The sequence below is a fragment of the Oryctolagus cuniculus genome, chromosome 9 (assembly GCF_964237555.1).
Source record: "Oryctolagus cuniculus chromosome 9, mOryCun1.1, whole genome shotgun sequence".
Lineage (NCBI taxonomy): Eukaryota > Metazoa > Chordata > Mammalia > Lagomorpha > Leporidae > Oryctolagus > Oryctolagus cuniculus.
Window position 1 is genome coordinate 19,992,022 of NC_091440.1, and position 19,862 is coordinate 20,011,883.

The 19,862-nt window shown below is 37.6% G+C and overlaps 1 protein-coding gene across 13 annotated transcripts in view; it reads right to left on the reverse strand.

The window, feature by feature from the left end:
- The window catches only part of GPC5 (glypican 5), a 1,599,230-nt gene that overhangs the window by 390,617 nt on the left and 1,188,751 nt on the right, over window positions 1–19,862 (reverse strand). The window contains exon 8 of one of the 13 annotated variants that reach the window (XM_051850552.2): window positions 13,864–18,435. The exons of the other annotated variants lie outside the window; for them this stretch is intronic. Coding sequence (XP_051706512.1) covers window positions 18,395–18,435 — 41 coding nt within the window. The 3' untranslated portion in view covers window positions 13,864–18,394. Of the gene's footprint in view, window positions 1–13,863; window positions 18,436–19,862 lie in introns of those variants that run through there. 13 annotated transcript variants of the gene reach the window in all.

Genomic DNA, 19,862 nt, shown 5'->3' on the forward strand with positions numbered 1-19,862 from the left:
GTCAAAGCAATGAAAGGACAGATTTCTGGAACTTCTTAAGTTTACAGAACAGATATATGACCACTTTTGTGACTGTTAATAGATACACTGTCACCAGGGGCAGGTTTTGGCTACAGTTACTTTGATTATAAAAAGGCGGGAATTTCAGGAAAGACACCAAATTCTCTTGTTTTATGCATCCATTTCAGAAAGGCATGCCAATTCAGTATAAATCAATTCCCTTTACAAGGTGGAGAGAGGCAAAGACCAAAGATCTTAGACTCATTTCCAGCTGATGGCAGATGTGGAGGGAAGGGCAATTCGTGGAGGACAGGAAGTTTACTAAGTTCCCACAGATGTATGTTCTTCCAAAACACACCTTCCCTTACCCTCCTGTGGTAGGTTAGGGACCTTACCTCATATATTGGGCTCCAGCTTTTAAGGCACTAAAGTATACTCCTCTGACAAACACTTTCACTTACTTGTTCTCAGGTTTTGAGCTTGGGTTTGATGTAGGGTTCTAAACAGTCTTGGTTTTGTATGGTTAATTTTTGAGTACACAGTGGAAATAGAAGAGGAAGGTGGGTGGGAGCGGGGGTGGGAGGGAGGGTAGGGTTGGAAGAATCACTTTGTTGCTAAAACTGTACATATGAAATACATGAAATTCGTATACCTTAAATAAAATAGAAGAGAAAAACAAATGGAATAAGGATTTGTAGAATTGCTCTTTTTAAACAACAGAGGAGCCTAAGTGGCTCCTCATCCTAGAACTCTTTCCTTCTGCTTTCTAAGATAGGAAGCCACTGGTTCCCACATGATTGAATGTTTTTATGCTTGCATCTAAATAGTGTCAGACACAAAGAACTTTGTTCATTTAGATATATTAATTATCTTTAGCTTCAACTATTGATTTTCCTAACACTAAATGTGTTCTTATGCCTTTATCCTTACAATTTCCCAGCTAATAATAAAGTTGGAGGAAGGAATACTGCCTATTTCCAGTACAAAGAAAGACACTGTATTCATTTCCTTCACACTCAAAAGGAAAATTACTTTCATGATTTTGTGGCAAGGCTTGATCTAAGGACAGAATATCGCTTTCTTGTAATCACTGTATTAGTCTTCTAACCTCCGCAGAATTTCTCCTGAATATATTTGAATAATTTCCCACACTTTTCTTGTCTGCTTCACTTTGTTAAAACAGATCAAGCCCAACTGTCTTTTGGGTTGTCTACCCATGACAATAGAAAATCTTGATTTGGGATTAGGTTACTCAAATATTTTCTGAAGTAACTCAATTTTACAGGATCAAAGTGTGCTTGTAGTTCATTTTAGAGCAATGGAGAATATGTATTTCTAAGTTCCAAATGACAGGGTTTTTTTTTTTTTTTCATCATAACTGAGAATTTTAATTCTTTGTCTGAAAAATGATATTATACATATTTCCCTCAAAGCCATCTGGTGTGAAGTGCTGCCCATAAGAAGCAAATGAAACACTTTGAATATATATTATTCATCCCACAAGGGATGGCCTTTCTTAACTGGTCATAATTTGAAGATCTAAAACAAGGATGATTAACATGACTCCTCCCAACCAGTATCTGAAATAAATGAAAATAGCTGCAGTAATACAATTATTTGAAGTTTTCATTTTAAAGCCTTTCTACTTAGAAACCAAGTGTACAATAAAGATTACACAGACTAGTCTGTCTGACAGATCCTAGGATGGATGGGCCTATTACAATCTATCCAAACAGGAAGGCCAGGTCACTCATTAAACCTTGATCAATAAAAATGGTGAAATGGGTTTTGTCCCAAGGACTGATGACTGGATAATTTGACGAAGGGACAAGAGGAATTGTGAAAAACCAAAAGATCAATGGCTATTAATTTAAAAGCAACACATACCCTAGAATGAAACAGTTTATGTTGCTATGTAGGATAATTACCATTTTCAATTAGCTGACATTTCACATAGCTTTGGGACTACAGCAAGACAATAACCTTCGGCAACTAATCTCAGTGCTGCCTTTTGTCGATGATCTCCTGGTACGGCTTCAAAGGCAAACCCAATACTTCGTGAGCAATGAATTTCTTTGTTATAAATAGCAAGTACTACACAGAGTTCAAAGGAAGTTCAAGTGATATACACACTTAGGCAAAACATCTCATGTTAATATTTCTCTGAGTATGTGGCTATGTTAGGCTGGCTGTTTTGCTAATAAGCTTGTGCATTTAATTCAATAAAGCAGTAACTATATTAGGATGATATTATAAAATATATAAGGGGATTAGAAATTGTAATATGCAGATTTCTATCTTATCAGTACCTGTATATGATTTCTGCTATTATTTTTAAGTTATATTGTAAAATAACAAGTTCCTTTTAACTTAATGTTATGATTGAAACTTTAAAATATAATAAGTTATCACTCAGAGTTTACAAGAAATGAGCCATTTTATATTTGAAGAAAGTCTCAAATTTGCTAAGGGAACATGTAATAATGATAATGAGAATCATTTTTTTTTTTTTTTGACAGGCAGTGTGGACAGTGAGAGAGAGAGAGAGACAGAGAGAAAGGTCTTCCTTTGCCATTGGTTCACCCTCCAACGGCGCGCTGCAGCCGGCGCACTGCGCTGATCTGAAGGCAGGAGCCAGGAGCTTTTCCTGGTCTCCCATGGGGTGCAGGGCCCAAGCACTTGGGCCATCCTCCACTGTACTTCCCTGGCCACAGCAGAGAGCTGGCCTGGAAGAGGGGCAACCGGGACAGAATCCGGTGCCCCGACCGGGACTAGAACCTGGTGTGCCGGCGCTGCAAGGTGGAGGATTAGCCTGTTGAGCCGTGGCACCGGCCTATTTTAAAAGTCTAATTTGGCTGGCATAGGAGACCATTAGTCCAAAGACACAGATTTGATTCTAGTCTGCTCTATGGGACATGCTTTACATGCTTAGTCACCTAAGTCTCCTGCTAAACACAAGACTTCAATCACATCATTGGAGCTGAGATACAATAGTCTAATAGAATGTAAGCAAAACATTGCAACCAATCACTCCTTAAATACAAATTTAATGTCTCTGTTTCACTTATGGTCATTTGTCAGTAGCATCATTTCTGTATCCAAAGGAACAAAGCAATAATTGAAAATATTTACTTCCAAAAACACTGTAACAACTTTGTATATAACAAAGATCTAGAAAATGGAAGAAAACATACGCTTTCTAGAACTCAGGCTTTGGAATCGAGATACAAAAATATTGATGGGTCTGGCACTGTGGCATGGCAGATAAAGCTACCAGCAATGTTGCTACCAAACGTAGGTGCCGGTTTGTGTCCTGGCTGCTCCACTTCCTATCCAGCTTCCTGCTAATAGCCTGGGAAAAGCAGTGGAAGATGGCCCAGGTGTTTGTGCCTCTGCTGCCCACGTATAAGACTGAGGAGACTTCAGCCTGACCCAGCCCTGGCCATTGTGGCCATTTAGGGAGTGAAACAGCAGATAGAAGATTTCTTTCTCTCTCTCTAATTCTGACTTTCAAATAATTTTTTAAAATTATTGCTATTTCATTTTGCAATTTTTAGAAATTTCACTAGTGTCTATTTTTGATAGTTATTCTTATGTGGGTAAATGGTCATTAGTGTCTTAGATCAAGTTTTCCATTTGCAACCAAGCAAAATTGTCTAGGTATAAAAATCCCATCATAAACACGGTGCTACTCAGTTAAATTGCTTTGCTCACAAAGAGTTTCAGAATTGCAGTATTATTTTACATGCTTCTTCAGATTTTAATTTCACACTCTTTAGAGTCATAATTATATTGTCAATTAAATATGCCATTAACAGAATTGGAGGATCTCCCCATAGCACTGTGATACAAGCCACAATTAATACCAATTTGATATTTTCTAGCATGCGTCCCCTTGTAAGCTATATCTTACTCTAACCAAAGAGTGGATTCTACTTTTTTGTCACCCTCAATTATAATATACAAAACAGCAACCAGGTAAATTCTTTTGAAGACAAAGAACTAAACATGTGTTAAACCTTTTATATGTTGAACACTATTAACTCATTGGACCTAGTCTGCCAGACAGTGAACAAGTTGTACCATTTGTGTAACTAGTAAACTTTACTTGGATCCTTTACAAGGAAGTTTCAAAATATTCATTAAAAATTGAATGGAAAGATAATGTAGATTTCCTTGATTTCTTTCTTGAAGCTCTCTCACATATAGAAGGCCCCCAAAACAGTCATAGGGTTTTGTAGAAGAAGGAAGGGCCTCAAATATTATCTTGTATAATTCTCCAGCAGATCATGGATAACATTGATTTTTCTCAACAATATATCTTTAATCTGTCAATAAGTGCCCAGAAAAGGAACTTTCACTATTCATGGAATTCTAAGAGAATGGATGAGAGTGGGAAATTCAAGATGATACCATTATATTCAAGTTAAGGTTGAAAAAACTGAAATAAATAGAGAACAAATGATTTTTTAAAGAGTTGAAACAGTGAGGAAATAACAGCCTAGAATTCAAATCTTGATCTTGATCCAAATCCTTGAGCTTTTTGCACATACTATGCTTTCTTTGCATTTTTCAAAAAACTACCTGTGACTTCATCCACTCCAGCTGTAATTTGAGAGGGTCACATTACCCGGAATTTAAGTCAGAAGAAAAACATGATCAAACAGCTGTGCTGTCAAAGTACTTCTACACTGCTTCCTTTCTGTAGATGCAGAACTAGTTATTGTTGTGAGATTTGAACAGATGAGCTCTAATTGCACTATCCTGGTCAATAACTGGAGTCTCACTGTGGACCAAACATATGATTGCTGAGCTTTTGCATTATGATGTTACACATATGTTCAAACAAATTTTTGCAAAAAGTATCTTTATATAAACACACATGAAATTTTTTAATTTTCTGCAAAATAACATATTAGCACCTTGAAATCCCAACAATGTCTTGGTTTCATAAAGCACACTATAGTAGTCTATTAATTAATCATCCACCCTTTTGTTTATGACTTTGAATACAGTGTCTTTATGAAAATCAAATCAAAGGTCTTCAAGATTCTCCCTTTTCAGGTGTTTTAAGGCTATATCCAATCACATTCCATAAAAGAAGGGCATGGTTAGAAAATACAGTTGAAAGTCTAGCTGGTGCCGCGGCTCACTAGGTTAATCCTCCGCCATGTGGTGCTGGCACACCGGATTCTGTCCCTGTTGCCCCTCTTCCAGGCCAGCTCTCTGCTGTGGCCTGGGAGTGCAGTGGAGGATGGCCCAAGTCCTTCGGCCTTGCACCCCATGGGAGACCAGGATAAGCACCTGGCTCCTGCCATCGGATCAGCGCGGTGCGCTGGCTGCAGCGCGCTGGCCACAGCGTGCTGGCCACGGCGGACATTGGAGGGTGAACCAATGGCAAAGGAAGACCTTTCTCTCTGTCTCTCTCTCTCTCACTGTCCACTCTGCCTGTCAAAAAAAAAAAAAAAAAAAAAAGAAAAGACAGTTGAAAGTCAATCAATATAATCTTCAGGAACATTATAGAATGCAAGAGTGAATTTCATGAAGTCTTATGTGAAATGTATATTGATTTATTACAGCAGGAAAATAATAAATACAGATATTATATTTAACTGTTCTACAGATCTCTTTTTATAGGGTCATTTATATGTAGACACATAGATTGATAATCATACAGAGGTGTGTGTATGTGTTATTTTTGTATTCATTCCTCTTCCTTATAATTAAAATAATCTTTAAAATTTTGCTATGGTTGAGTAAAAATGGAATAGGCTGAATTATTTAGTTTAAGTTCATAGAAAACTATATTTTAAAAACTATCATGATCATAAGTGTGCTTCCAGTTCTATAATATCAACTTTTGTTTTATTTAATACCAAAAGCCATTTTATAGTTCTCAGATTTGTACTGGACTATAACCGAATTTCAAAGTTGCTGTCAGTTTTGATATCTGATAGTTTGTCATAATAGAGGCAAAAGTATTTTCCATATTTAAGTGCAAGTGAGTTTAAATATGTACCTCACTGTCCCTTTGTGATCTGAATTATTACAAGATAGTATCAAATTTTGGCTTTTGGAGCCACTATTGTTATCATTACACCTTTAACTTCTACATGAATTTCCTCTTTACTGTTTACCACAATTGAAGAATTTAAATATTTCCAAGAGATGCATCTAATATGCTCCTTAACAAGGAAGTTACGGGCAACTGAATTCAACAAATACTTGCTTGATGTCTACTATTTACAACAGCATTGTGCATAAAGCACAATTGTATAGAAATGACTTTCCATTACACACTTTAAGAAGGCAGCTATTATATAATATAGAACAGGTAGAGAGAACTCCAACAAAGAAATCAGGAATTGAGAATTCTTGACTAAATCATAATGCTAGCCCACAGAGAGTCCTTGGATTAACAATGTAACCTGAGTTTTGTCTCATCAGGAGTGAATTAATTAGTTAAGGTCCAAATATTCTTTCAACTCACATATCCTATGATAACACTGCAATAATGGTATTAAACAAGGCACAGAAATTTAGAAAGGAAAGAAACCTAAGGACAAAGTATTTGGATGTTTTCAATAATGTTAGACTGCCTTTGGCTAAGTAATTTATTCATTCATTTAGTCTATAATTTGAAGACAGATCAATTTTTGTACTAGAAACAGGCTATGAGCATGTTCCTGAATCAGAATATGGGATCAGGGAAAGAGGTTCTCTGAAGGAAGAAATATCTGGTGTGGCTACTCCATGGGGATCACTGAGGCAAAGGTTGGAGGTGACTTTCTGGGTTCTGAACATATGAGTGTAGCATAACTTGTAGAGCTGTGCAGGGAATTGTGAGTCGTTGTGAAGGGCTGAAGAATAATTATAAGGATGCTTAAAATGTGAAGGTTCTCAGGTAATTCTTCTGTACTCTTCCCTCAATTTCTATTCAACAAGAAATGGGTGTGTGTGTGTGTGCGCGCGTGCGCACGCTTCATTAGTCCTATATATGCAAAAAAATATGATGCGGGATAGGTGGCTAAGCACTTGCCTCTTACAAAAGCCTGGGATATCTCCCTCACTTAAATAAACACACTTTCCAAATTATAGTGTACCACAGTTCTGATTATTTACATCCCTGTGTCTTCTCAGAACAGGAGAAATCCAGGGCTCGTATTTGTTTTGCTTCAGATTAGATGTTTTGCTTATCAGCCAATACAGATTAGAAGAAATTGAATTGAAAAGGCAAGTGACTGCTTCTCCAGTCTTCTAAATACTTCTCAAGTGGTAGACCTTTCTTACTCTTATTTCATTTTCTATATGAATTTATTGCAGCATTTCTTTTGTAATGCTGTAATATTCTGTGGTTATGGTTCTTCCCCTTGAGGAGAAACAATCATTTTGGATTTTTGAGCTTACCGCATGATGAATCCTGTATGATGCATCTTTGATTCCATAATAGAATCAACAAATGATTAGCTTCTCTTCCTCCAGTTAGAACACTACTGTTGCCTATAGTGAGCTGAACTTCATACTATTAATATCATTTTAGAAACATTTAGACCTATTTTATTTTAAGGATAAATTAAAGAAAAAAGTGGAAAGTTAAGCTAGAAGCAATTTTAATTTGTGACCAAACAATAAACTCCAAGAGATCTGGCTCATGAACTTATTTTTCTAATTTTTATTAAATGCTCATCCATATCTTGTTTGGCATCTCATACATATTACTAAATGGGTATTCATCCCACCAGGCACTTGAGACTCTTGACACCATTAGATAGCTATTCATGCTGAATATACTTGATTAATTGAACAACGGACATTGTTTGAAGGAGGGAGGTTTAAACTTCTGAATTTTCCTTGGTGTTCTCAAAGTTAAATTGACTTCTAGGCAACACTGAGAATCAGTGTAGACTAGCATTTAGAAAGAGTCAGGGTGCTGCAACTTCTACACACAAGTTTGAGGTATTGAACAAGTTATTTTTACCTCTCTGGTATTACATTTCATCATGAAATGGGAAATAATCCAGATCATTTATCATATATTTTTCAGTGTGTGTAGGTGAGGATTAATAAGAAAAAATATAAAACATTCATAGAACAGTGACCAATAGCTAATATTCAATACATGCAAAGATTTAGACATAATTTTTTTCTACAACCTTGTGTTTAGAATATGCCTATGAAAGGAAAAAAAAAAAAGGTATCCAGCCAGATTAATCACAAGCAAATCTTGATAATGATGTACACCAATTATTTAGATTTCTGAGTCCGTTATTCAGTATTCTATATGAATTTCTGCCCATTATCCTGTTTCTATTTATTTTTATTTTCTTCAAATGACACCAATAATGTCTGAGAAGCTCAGAAGATAAAGGTGAAATCTTTGAGGTTCTTATTAGCTCTCCAAGCAGTCTTATGATGTTCAAACAACTTCTAAGAGTTTCTTCAAAAGCCATCAAGAAAGGCTTGCTCACATATCGGATCACAAAGCATTATTGACGGGTGGAAACTGAAGTGCCTACCTTTCCCTACCTTTGGGAAATGGGGGCCTTTGTCCTTCAGCTTTCTTAAGAAAGGACAGCCACAACAGCTTGAAGCCTTTTTAGCATAGTGGGCACCAAACCTTTAATTAACACCTCATATTCACCACCCTTTTGTTCTCAATTAAATCAAAGTATAATCTGCTTTAGTTTTAGGAGGATCAATACTCTCCCAAAATTATAGGATTGCTTGATATTTACTCAATGATGTTTATGCCAGTTTGGTTCTCAACAACTTTAACACAATATCTTTCTCTCTAAAAGTTTGAATCCTTTGACTAACATCGGCCCTTTCCCTGTCCATCCATCCACTCACATCCTTTAGAAACTACCATTCTATCCTACTTTCTACTTCTGTGTGTCCAACTTATTTAGGTTCAAATGAAAAATACATAATGTTATGTTTGTTTGCCTGTGTCTGGAATATTTCACTTAGCATAATCAGAGAACGAAATGTTTTTAATAGAACATTACTGAGATAATGTTTTGTGATAAAAATTCTCTCTCTTATGGATGTGGAACACTGGGACTTTATTCTACTCCTATTCCAATGTTGAAATCAAAATGATTTTTAGAGGGGGAAAAAAGACATTATTGAAACTTGGTGATTAAGTCCATGTTATAATTTTGTGTCCATCAACCTTGGGGTGTGGGAAGGATAGAAGGAGGAAGTATCCCATAATTATGATTTCAAGTTTCAAAACAAGTGTCTAATTATGAGATTCTCTCATTTAAAAGTATATGCAAATTCAAATATCATAGAAAATAGAGTTAAAAATATGTTTTTGGGGTTGGTTGGTGTTGTAGCATAGCAGGTTAAACTGCTCCTGGAAACACTACCATGACATTTCAAGTCCCAGTTGTTCTGCTTCTGAAACAATTGGCTGCTAGTTTAACTGACAAGGCAATGGAATATGGTCCAAGTGCTTGGGCCCCTGTAACCCATGTGGGAGCGAGGATGGTGTTTCTGTCTCTTGGGTTTAGCCTGTTGCAGCCCTGGCTATTGCAGCTATTTGGGGAATGAACCAGTATATGGAAGTTCTCTTTCCCTCTCTATCACTCTAACCTTTCAAATAAATATTTTTTTTTAAAAAAGGTTTATTTTGGTGCAAAAAATTATGAACCCTATATAGTTTTTTCATGAACTTTTCGAAGTTTCTCTTATATAATCTCTTTCCCTATGTTCGCTAGACTATGACTCTAAGTCAAGTGAAAGTGTATTATAAAATTATATAATATTTAACTTGAAAACTCACATCAAAATATTTTAAAAAACTATACTTTTCTTCTCTTTTTCTAAATACTCTGTACCACTTAAAATATTTTAAATGAGGTCAACATTGTAGCATAGTTAATCTGAAGCCCATGATGCTGGTATCATATGTAGGTGCCAGTTCATGTTTCAGACGTTCCACGTCCAGTCCAGCTCCCTGGAAATGGGAAAATCAGTAGAAGATGGTGGAAGGACTTAGGCTCCTGCTCCCAGGTGAGAGCCCAAGATGAAGCTCCTGGCTCCTGGCTTCAGCCTAGCTAAGTCCTGTTATAGTCACTCAATTGAGGAGCGAGCCAGTAGATGGAAGACCTCTCTCTGTCTCTCCTCTCTGTAACTCTGCATTTCAAATAAATAAATCTTTAAAAAAGAAAATAGTTCAAAGCTGAATGAAATGTGTTCCTTTAGAAAACCACTTTTTTGAGAAAAAGAACTTTGTGAGTTCTGTCGCCTCATCTTACACTGGTTATTGGGAAATATAGGAATGCCCATGCCACCTATCACAGTCACTTTACTAGTCATTGTTATTAGCAAATTTTCTTCTCCTTTCATTGTATTTATTTTTAATATATATAGATATGTAGCAAGTAAACATACATGTATATTGCAAATCTATTAATCTATCTGCATAATTATAATTTTTCACAAGTAAACTTGGGGAAAAGGATTAGGGGCAAATAAACATATAGAAACATATAAACACATATATACATATAAATAAGCAAATAAACCTACATATAAATATAGATATAAATATATATGTAATTATAATCTCCTATCTTATAATGTATGATTACAAGCTTTAATAATATTATTATTAATGAGAATGTTACATGTGATATGATACATAGCATGAAATTTCTCCACAGTTCTAAATGGAATAAATTTGAAACTATGTAGGTCATGATATACAGTACAAGTTTTGTACTGTAACACTCCAGAGGTTCCACTCACTTCATGGTCTAAGTAAATATAATGACTTTGTATTGGCCTTTGCAAAAGCAGATCCACTGAATATAAGGCCTTACTAAATGCAAGCAAATAGCTCTCCAAGGAACTTGAAGCATTTGTGATATTTTAAAGTATAATTGACTAAATCACTCACCAAGCTTTATTAATTATGGTGAAACTGATAAGCAATAAATACAATCACATCCATTTGTTGAAATTTCTCTGAATTTCACTTTTTCAAATATTCATGGATAAAGTAACACCAAAGATGGCCGACTTTTCATAAAATTGATAGATGTTTTGCAATTTAATGATCCATAAATTAGAAAGTAAATAATTATTAATTGTAAGATTACAGAAATTTTTATGGCAGATTTAATACATGGACTCACTAATAAGCTTTTTTTTTTTTCATTTGACAGGTAGAGTTATAGACAGTGAGAGAGAGATGGAGACAAAGGTCTTTCTTTTACTGTTAGTTCACCCCCCAAATGGCCGCTACGGCAGGCGCACTATGCCGATCTGAAGCCAGGAGCTGGGTGCTTCCTCCTGGTCTCCCATGCGGGTGCAGGGACCCAAGCACCTGGGCCATCCTCCACTGCACTTCCCGGGCTACAGCAGAGAGCTGGACAGGAAGAGGAGCAACCAGAACAGAATCCGGCGCCCCAACCGGGGCTAGAACCCTGGGTGCCAGCACCGCAGGAGGAGGGTTGGCCAAGTGAGCCATGGTGTCAGCTCACTAATAAGCTTTTAAGTTAGCATGATTTGACAGGATTGGTTCACATGCGCGGAATGGAATGAATAAAATTTAGTATTTGAAGTTGGATATGCTGGTTGCACTGAAGCATGCAGGGCTACGGAAGTATTCTGGGCTTTGCAGTCAGATCTGAGTGATGAATTCTATAACTTTTTTTTTTTTTCTTAAAGAGGCTCAGATCATCAATCTCTTTATTTATTTATTTAACAGATATAATTAGACAGTGAAGGAGAGAGACAAAGAGAAAGGTTTTCCTTCCATTGGTTCACCCTCCAAATGGCCGCTATGGCTGGAGCTACGCCAATCTGAAGCCAGGAGCCAGGTGCTTCTTCCTGGTCTCCCACACGGAAGCAGGTGCCCAAGCACTTGGGCCATCCTCCACTGTCTTCCTGGGCCACAGCTGAGAGCTGGACTGGAAGAGGAGCAACTAGGACTAGAACCCTGTGCCCATATGGAATGCTGGCACCATAGGCGGAGGATTAACCAAGTGAGCCATGGCACCAGCCCCTAAATAATATATCCTTGATTAAGTTATTCTATTTTATTGGGTCTCATTTTCCTCCTTATAGCATGGATTACATCGGTACTCCACACATACAACAATTATTTATTAAAATAATATGTGCACAAATTTAGCACTACGTAGGGTAGGCTATTTTCATTTATAATCCACCAAATATAAAACAGACAAGACACAGACTGACAATTACTGAGTGTGCAAAACCATTCTTCTTGAGAAAATCTTAAACCCAGTGAAATGAACTGAAGGCTAATCTAAAGTTTTGTTTTAACCTACAGGTTCAAATAGTTGAAACTGGGGTAAAATACAACATTTCAGAAGTGAGAAAGCTTTTTTGAGGGCCAACATTGTGGAGCAGTGGGTAAAGCTGCTTCTTGTGATGTCAGCATCCCTTATTGAGTGCCAGCTGGAGTTCTGACTACTTCACTTCCAATTTATGTTCCTGCTAATACACCTTGGAAAGCCACAGAAAATGGACCAAGTACTTGGGTCCGTGCAACCCATAAGGGATACAGGATGGAACTCTTGGCTTCTGGCTCTTGACTTTAGCGGGTCCCAATCTAGGCTGTTGCAGTCACTTTGAGAGTGAACCAGCAAATTGATGACCTATTTCTGTTGTTCTGCCCTTCAAACAAATACATGATTGAATATTTTAAATAAAACTCTTTCTTATAATTAGTAAATATCATTTGTTGAGCTGTATCTGAAAAAACATTAAATTTAAACTAAATCATGGCAAATGTAAATGATGGTACTAAGTATTATTTTAAGAATCTATGTTGTGCCAAAGCATTTTACAGTACCCAGCAATTGAGGAGAACTTTTAAAGTTTAAGAAAAAAAAGCCTTCCTCCAAACTGCCACCATTAAACATGCAAATATAGTTTAAGGAGCTAAAGCAATAGAATTACACTCAACCTGTTTTACAGCAGATGTTAATGAGCTATCAAGGGGGAATAATAGACTTTCAGTGATGGGAGAGATGTGGGCAACTATCTGGCAAATCCTCCCCTTTGCTATAAGGAGAATGAGATTGAAATAGGAAGAAGAGGAAGAGTCAGGTACAAAAGGAAGGGTAGCTCACCTGTCAGACTGGTGGTTAATATGCCACTTGGGAAATCAACATCACATTTTGGTATACCTGGGTTTCAGTCTCAGCTTTATTTACCAGTTCCAACTTCCTTCTAATGCAGACCATGGGGCAGCAGATGATGCCTCAAGTGGTGGGTTCATGCCACCCACGTGGGAGATCTCTCTCTCTCTCTCTCTCTCTCTCTCTCTGTGTGTGTGTGTGTGTGTGTGTGTTTGTGTATGTGTTTGCACATTTTAAAAAAATAAGAAATACAAGGCAGCCTGGCAGCTGATGTTCATCGAGTACACCATCAAAACCTGCATTACATCAGAGAAACATGTAACATCTTCTATTAAAAATTCAAGGTGTTAAAAATTCAAGGTACTGGCCAGCGCCACGGCTCAATAGGCTAATCCTCCACCTAGCGGCGCCGGCACACTGGATTCTAGTCCCGGTTGGGGTGCCGGATTCTTTCCTGGTTGCCCCTCTTCCAGGCCAGCTCTCTGCTGTGGCCAGGGAGTGCAGTGGAGGTTGGCCCAAGTGCTTGGGCCCTGCACCCCATGGGAGACCAGGAGAAGCACCTGGCTTCTGCCTTCGGATCAGCGCAGTGTGCCGGCCACAGCACGCCAGCCGTGGCAGCCATTGGAGGGTGAACCAAGGCAAAAGGAAGACCTTTCTCTCTGTCTCTCTCCCTGTTGACTCTGCCTGTCCAAAAAAAAAAAAAAAAAAAAAAAAAAAAAAAAAAAATTCAAGGTACTGTTTATACACCTTACATAGGGAATTAGGGTTTCATACATAAATTTGCATCAAGGGAGGGACACAGCACACACCTGCACTGTGTAGCTCATTCCATTACTGTTTTGGTCAGAGTTCTCCAGAGAATCAGAGCAGAGGATGTATTTGTGTGTGTATTTCTGTGCATGTATAGATGCATATGAGTAAATTATTAGGGGGCTGGCACATACAAGGACAGAGGATGAAAAGTTTCACGATAGGCCATCCACAGCAAGGAAAGCTGAGAAGGTGGCTCCTTTGAACTTCAGCGAATGTTCCAAAGCCTGGGATAACCTTGCTGTTTCTCTCATGAAAGGCTCACTTGTGAGTTCCTGGCAATGCCCTATCATGGCCCTTCTGGACCCCAACCAAAGCAGATCTTTTGGGGCCCCAGTTCATCTTCACTCAGGTTCTGCAAACAGGAGAAATAAATGGCATGTTGCATGTGTGCCTCATATTTACCATACTTTCTGAAGGATGCTTTGCACTTCTTTTTTTATTTAAAATAAAAACAAAAACTGAAAATGTAATTTCTTTGGAGATGTCGCTCAATCATGTGACTTAAATACCTTGTATAAGGCAACAACTCAGATTTATTTCTCCAGCTGATAAATTCTTCCTTGAATTCTAGGGTCATAGATCCAACTGTCTACATTTCTGCATGGGTAGTCAATAAACATTTTGAAGTTAATATTTGCAAAAAGCAATTACTGCTCTTTTCTCTGAAATCTGTTCTTCTGCAATGTGCCCCACTTGAGTTAACCTCAACTCCATTCTTCAGTTACTTAGGTCAAAGACCTGACAGTCACTGCGTCCCTTTTTGCATTTCTTAGCCCTCATCCAACACTAAATCCCCTATCTCCCTTTAACACAGATCTGCACTCTCACTTCCTTTCACCACCTCCACTGGTACCACCCTGGCTTACTTCACAATCATCACTCATATGGTGACAGAAACTCCTTCTCAGTGCCCCTGCTTCTACCTTGAATCCTGTGGTCTCTTCTCAAGGAGCCAACCAACCAAACTGAGCCTGTAAAAATGTACATCGGATCATGTCAGCTTTTTTGTTCGAAATTCTCCAGCAGTTTCCAAAGTCATTCTGATTAAATGCCCAATTTTCAAATTTCTGATGGACCTGCACAAGTGGGCATACTGATACCTGTTGCCTGGTTGTCACCTGATTCTTCTCTCAAACCCAGTCACACTGGCATCTATGTTGCCTCTCAGATATGCTGGGCCAGCAGGTTTTTCTACTTACTATTTTTTTCACCATGGTCATCTTTTTCAAGCCTTTGCCCACAGATCACATCATCACAGAAGCCTCTGTTTTACAGCTCAGGCTTCTATAACACACTGCCATAAACTGGGTGGGTTAAACAATATTTCTCACACTCTGGGGAGCAGGAAGTCCAAAATCAAGGGGTCAGCCCATCCAGCATCTGGCCCGAGTCTTCATTCTAGTTTACACGACCATCCTGGAGTTGAATCCTGACGAGGAGTAGAGTAATGAAAGGAGGCAATCTTTCTCCTGTCTCGTACTGTGAGGTGCTAGTCCAATCCTATGGTCAACCCCCATGATCTAATTGCCTACCGAAGGCACCATCTCCGAATGGCATCAGATTGGGGATTAGGGTCTCAATATATGAACTTGGGGCAGAAAGGGTGGGGGATAGACAACAACCTTCAATGTGCAGCACATACACTGATTGACTGTGTTGCGGTTCTCCAAAGAAGCCAAGCGAAAAATGTGTGTGTATACACACACATGCATGTACATACATAGATGAGTAAATTTAATATGGGGATGGGCTCACACAATGTAGGCTGAAAAGTGTCATGATAGGTCACCTGCAAGATGGTGAGACAGAGAAAGCGATTGCATGCCTCAGTCCAAGAAAGCAGAAAACCTCAGAACCAGGGAGGTTGATGGATCTGTAGCCACGCGCCACTCCCAATCCCCACTACCTCGAGGCCTATGGCCTTAGAGTCCATGGAGCGTCATCAGCTTGTGCTGGTTCCAGAACACAAAGTTTGATGTCCACAAACAGCTGCAGTAGAAACCTGCCCATTAAAGAACCAGAGAATTTTACCCTTTGTTCACTTTCTGCTCCACTGAAGCCCCCAGCCGATGATATGGTGCCCAGCCACCTGCAGGACATATTTTCCCTGCTCAGTTTGCTGGCTTCCAGGCCAAAGTTCTCTGGAAACCTGTCATAGGCACTTTCTGAAATAAATTTCAGCACTTCTCTATGCATCACTAAATCCATTCAAATGTCAACCATCATGCTAACCATTTTAAATTAAACTTTCCATTTCTCCACTTTCTGTATTCCCTTCCCCCTTGCCAGTTATATTCACAGTGCTTTTCACCCTTTGTTCAAACTATACAAGTACAGTTAAGATATTTTGCTTATTATTGATCTTTTGGGACTCTGCAAACCTCTCTGAGGGCAAGCAGAAACTTAGGTCCATTTCATTCCTTTATGGATTTCCATTGCCTCCAGGAGGGCCTGACTCACAGGAGAGGCTCAGTAACTATTTATTGAATGAGTCAATCAACTTTTTTTCTGCTCCCCAAACTATTTTCATTATTTTGCAATTTTCTATCTTGTACTTTTATCTTAACATATCACCTGTATTTTGAACTTACACAGCTTTTACTTAGTTACACCAACTATAAAGTTTATAGGATTTGTTTTTCATTTCCCCACATGCTTTTGATTGACTTCCAGAAAAAAAGAAAATGATGACCTATTTGGCCATGTGCATAGAGTAAATTTTTACTAATCTGTTGTTAAAACCAATATTTCTCCCTTTGTAACATCTCTAAGTTTCCCTTATATTTCAATACTCCAGTGATTCTCCCTAATTCTTTTTAAAATGATTTTATTTATTTGAAAGTCAAAGGTACAGAGAAACAGGGAGAGACAAATAGAGAGCGAGCGAGAGCAAAAGAGTGAGTGAACGAATCGATCTTCCATCTGCTGGTTCACTCCCCAAATGACTGGAATGGCCAAGGCTGGGCTAGGCCAAAACCAGGAGTTAGGAGCTTCTTCTGGATCTCCCATGTGAGTGCAGTGGCTCAAGCACTTGAGCCATACGCCAGTGCTTTCCCAGGTGCATTAAATTAGCCAGGAGCTGGATAAGAAGAAGCTGGGACTTGAACCGGAGCTCATATGGATGATGGCTTTGCAGGCAACAACTTTACCCACTGCAGCTTTCCTGTAATACAACTTATATCTCTTACAGGAAAAACACAAGTTTTAATATATCACCCTGGGATCCAGAATTGCCTGTTGCATTTTTAAATGCTTCAGTCTAGGATCCAGGGACCAGAGGCAATGTTCCCAGTCTGAACCATCTTTCATTTTACTTTCATGTACATATTAGTGTTTCTATCATACTTCAGGTGGGACTATTCGTATTCTGACCTTTTCTGATTCCTCAAACACGAGCCAACACTCAAGCCCTAGTTCAACATGACCCTATCCTTATAGCAAATTCCAATGTTCTCTTCCTTAAGGCAATAGTTGCTATATTTTAATGTGATTCATACAATTGAGCCTTCTGTTATTTCATAGAACTACTGTGAGCACTTTGAATGCACTCCAAGGATTCAGTATTTCTTCTGTATTCACTAGGACATATAATCCTAAAAGATAGTGATGGTTTTAGGGAGAAGGAGAACAAGCAAGGAGGTGGCAGTCAGCCTAACTTTTATGTTCTGTGCATTTTGTTTGACTGGGGAGTAAATATATACCTGGCAGATACCATATTTCTTTTGCTTTTAAAAATGCATTTCCTTCAGTGAAGAGATAAAATTAACAAGTGCATATTGACTTTTAAGGAAATTATAATAAAACTATGATACAAACTGTGCCTTCTAAATCTCCAAAGTACCATAATTGGTATTTTATAAATGTAATTAAAACCTAAGAATTTTATTGTACAATTTTATTATTATGGCATGTTCAGATAAAGGTTATATGAAAAATCAAATGGGATGTTTATCTTATTTATAGAGGAATATGTTCCAAGACCTTATCTGCAGGGTATGTATTCCAAGACCACTAGTAAATACCTGAGACTCTATATTGTGATGTGTGTGTGTGTGTGTGTGTGTGTGAGAGAGAGAGAGAGAGAGGGAGAGAGAGGGGGTAAAGGAGGGGAGAGAATGTTTTTTCCTATAGATACATCAATATGGTAAAGTTTAATGTAATTTTTAAGATATTTATTTATTTGAAGGAGAGAGAGGGAAGGAAGGTGAGGATAAGGGAGAAAAGAGACAAGAGAGAGAGGAGAGAGGGATGTCAATGGTGTTAGCCATTGCTACAGCTGTTAATTGTTGGTTCTCTTCAATGGAGGCATGAACAAGATTAGTCTTTTCCTTTTAAATTGATGCAGAGGGTCTACTGCTATAGGCTTCATTTTCTGTGTTGTCTCCTTCTTCTGATTTCCATGGAACATTGTCCCAATAAACTTTTTGTAATGCATCCTTCATTTCAGCATTCTTGCATCAAAGCTTTACCATAAATTCGACATTCGTTCTTGCTTCAACTGTAGCAGAAATCATGGTGCTCTGTTAGGGCTTCTTATCAAATTAATGCCTTATCATCCTACTTAATGCCTTAGAATAGATCCAGTTCAGACATGTTATAAGTTAATCTGAGTTTATTTTGGTGCCAAAATATTGAAATCCATACATATATTTTTCATAATATGCATTTCCATGAACATTTTTAAGACTGCTCATAATTCTCCCAAACGTATTTCAAATGATTTTCCTTGATCTTTAAACTTAAATTCTACAAGTTTTCTTGCTATATTGTAGAGATGTTTATTTCTAAATTATGCCATTTTTTAAAAAGTTAAAGTTAGAGCTATGTTTTAAACTACAGAGACAAGAGAAAGAAAAAATGTGTAACTTTACTTTTTAAAAAATGGTAAAACAAGTTTGTGACACATGTTATATATCAAAAGTAGTCAGAGAAAAGATGAATGTATTTCACAGGACTAACAGAGCATAAAGGTAGAAAATTATTAAATAAAGCAAAGGAATATTTGAGAACTAATATATGCATTCAAAAGAACATTTTTGAATGGTAAAATATTTGATGCATCCAGCCCTTCAATTCCATGCAACAGATTTCTCATTTGGCCACAGTGAACAATCGCCCAGCTGTCGGGGGAAAATTTGTCATATTTGAACCAACTTCCTTTGTGCCAAGAACAAGGTCAAAAGGAAAGGAAAGGAATATTCTATCACTTATTGGATTTGACAGTAAATTACTCTTTGATGAACAGATGGACTTCATGAGATTTAAATTCATAATCAAAGTGTAATCATGAGGAACAGTGATTTGGAATTTTCTGTCAACCCATCAGTGAAGGACATATCTTGAACAATAGTCACAGTATCCTGGCTGGCTCCCTCTTTCACTACTAGCTTGTCTGCCATTATATGAAGTGTGTCTCTGTGCTATCAAAATTATGTGGGTAGTTATGCAAGCATTTGATTCATTTTGTAATATTTCTACTATGTAAGTTGGAAATTACATTTTCAATAAGATGTGCAGACTATGAAAAGCAAAGCCATATTTTTTAAAAGTAAAATCCATTATATTTTGTTGGCATAAATTTTATAGTACATGTTAGTAAATATATATGTAAATATTCATAAATATACACTAAGCTTGAAGCCTTTAAATAATATTAGGCTAAAGGGACAGGGGGAGGGTGGAAAGGTGAATGACTGGTCTAGGAGTCCTAGGCTACAGTTATTGAGAAAATAAGTTCTGGCTTGCTATTGTACTGTAGGTGGCTAATTACTCATACTGCATATTTCAGAAAAGCTAGAAAAAAGGATTTCGAATGATTTCTTTACAAAGAAATAACAAATGTTTGAAAAGATAGATATGCCTGCCCTGTTTTGATCATTACTCAATATATATATATATATACACACATATCAATACGTTTCATGG